Source organism: Pteropus vampyrus, unplaced genomic scaffold, assembly GCF_000151845.1.
Source record: "Pteropus vampyrus isolate Shadow unplaced genomic scaffold, Pvam_2.0 Scaffold424, whole genome shotgun sequence".
In the NCBI taxonomy this organism is placed as follows: Eukaryota; Metazoa; Chordata; class Mammalia; order Chiroptera; family Pteropodidae; genus Pteropus; species Pteropus vampyrus.
Window position 1 is genome coordinate 428,502 of NW_011889205.1, and position 1,742 is coordinate 430,243.

A 1,742-nucleotide genomic window follows, 5' to 3' on the forward strand; every position below is an offset into this window, starting at 1 on the left:
AGGGGCGCGCGAGCACCGCGTTGGGCTGGACACCCGGCGGACGGAGGGAGAGCGTGGGACGGACGCAGGGGGCGTGCGGGCGACGCGACTCCGCTACCTGCGCACCCGCCACCTCGGCCCCGGGCTCCAGGTCCTCGGGCCCCCGCAGGAACCACCACTGGATCTCCAGGTATACGGAGGCGGAGCCGCTCTGGAAAGCGCACGACATCTCCACATTCTGCCCCTCGGTCGCGGTCACGTTCCGCGGAAACTCGGTAAATTTTGCTGTAAAACAGAAACGCGTCCTTTTAGAATATCTAAAATGAGAGCTCGCTACATTTTTCTTGGACTTAAACATTCAAGGACGAACTCCCTCTGTGACATCCCGCACTTCGGCTTCCCGACCCCTTTTCCTCTGCCTCTTTCCTGTCCTATTTGTGTCACGCCAATAACTCCTCCTATTAGCCAAGCTGCCGGTTAGAAGCAGATACCTTTTGTCAGATTGCAGTAGTCCCCCAAATTTACTGGGGGATTTTAGTGGGGTGCGTTTTAGACAAATCCGTCAAGCTGATGTATGAGGAGAGCCTCTTGCCTTCCAAGTTCCTGAACAATCTGTGATAATTGGATATTTCATGTAATAGACAACGGATCACGATTACCTGTCAAAATGCACATTCCTGATCTAGAAAAACAATTATTAGCAATTGTGATTCAAACGCTACAGCAGCGAAACAAACTGCACAATTTCTGAGCTGTGAACATTTCTCTCCGAATCCACCTCCATACTTGCCCCAGACAAGCCCCTGCATTGTAAACTGGCGTGCAGCACGGGATGCGAGAATCACATACTTGGACTTAGTTCGGATCAAAGATTGAGTTGAAGTCACTAGAGATATTTTTTTTTCAATCTTTTCATCACCAGCCCCGACCCTCCTAGTTTGCAAGATTCATGGAGTCATGAGAAAACTTGCAAAAATAAGATGTGCTCTTTTTCTCCCGAGGCATTTCTTTAATATGGAATGCTCCGGATGGTCGCTTATCTTGTGTAAGGGACAGTTTGGAAAGAGCTGATGATTCCCAAAAAGTGGTGTCAGAGAGATGTGTGGTTGTTGGGGCGGGGGGAGCACAGTGCACACTCACGGAGAAGAAGGCCGAAGGGGCTGCAAGACTGGCTCAGGGTGGATGCACCTTCCCCCACTTTAAAAAGAGAGACCGTCGGAAAAGAGACCTTTTCACGAATGTTATGAAATCCCTAATGACCGCCATTGAAATGGAACTGGATTTATACTTAGAGGAGACGGGAGATGCGCAGAAGACATGCTGATGGGGGAGAGAAAAGGCTCATTTGTTCCGGCGGGAAGGAGGAGGAGGGCGTCCGTGCTCCAGAAGGGATGCAGTCTGGCAGCAGGGTCGAGATCTGTTCGTGGTGCTGAAGCGAGCTCTGCAGCCTGCGAAGTCCCGAACAACTGGATTCGACAGGCTGCTGCGGCTGCTTGGAATGCAAGCCGTGCCTTGTCATGGGTCCTCGAGGAGCCTGTCCTTTGATAAGCACGCATGCAAACGGAGTCACAGGACCCGGGCAAAGGGAAGTCTAAGCCCGCGCTGCCTGGCTCGAGCAGGAGCACTGGCGGAGGAGAGTCCCTGTTTGTTTGCGATGATTATGTATGCATGAGTGGTTACCCTGTGCATGCACACAGAAGGCACGCGTGCGCGCACACGCACACACGCGCACACACAAACGCACACACACACACACACACACA

At 52.4% G+C, this 1,742-nt stretch overlaps 1 protein-coding gene across 1 annotated transcript in view; it reads right to left on the reverse strand.

Moving 5' to 3' along the window:
* Nucleotides 1–1,498, reverse strand: part of LOC105306142 (V-set and transmembrane domain-containing protein 2A) — a 26,395-nt gene extending 24,897 nt beyond the window's left edge. Inside the window, exons 1-2 of the mRNA XM_011381047.1 lie at nucleotides 1,279–1,498; nucleotides 98–264 (exon numbers count right to left, since the gene is read on the reverse strand). Of these exons, the coding sequence (XP_011379349.1) occupies nucleotides 98–264; nucleotides 1,279–1,498 (387 nt within the window). The remainder of the gene's footprint in view (nucleotides 1–97; nucleotides 265–1,278) is intronic.
* Between the last annotated feature and the right edge of the window lie 244 nt (nucleotides 1,499–1,742).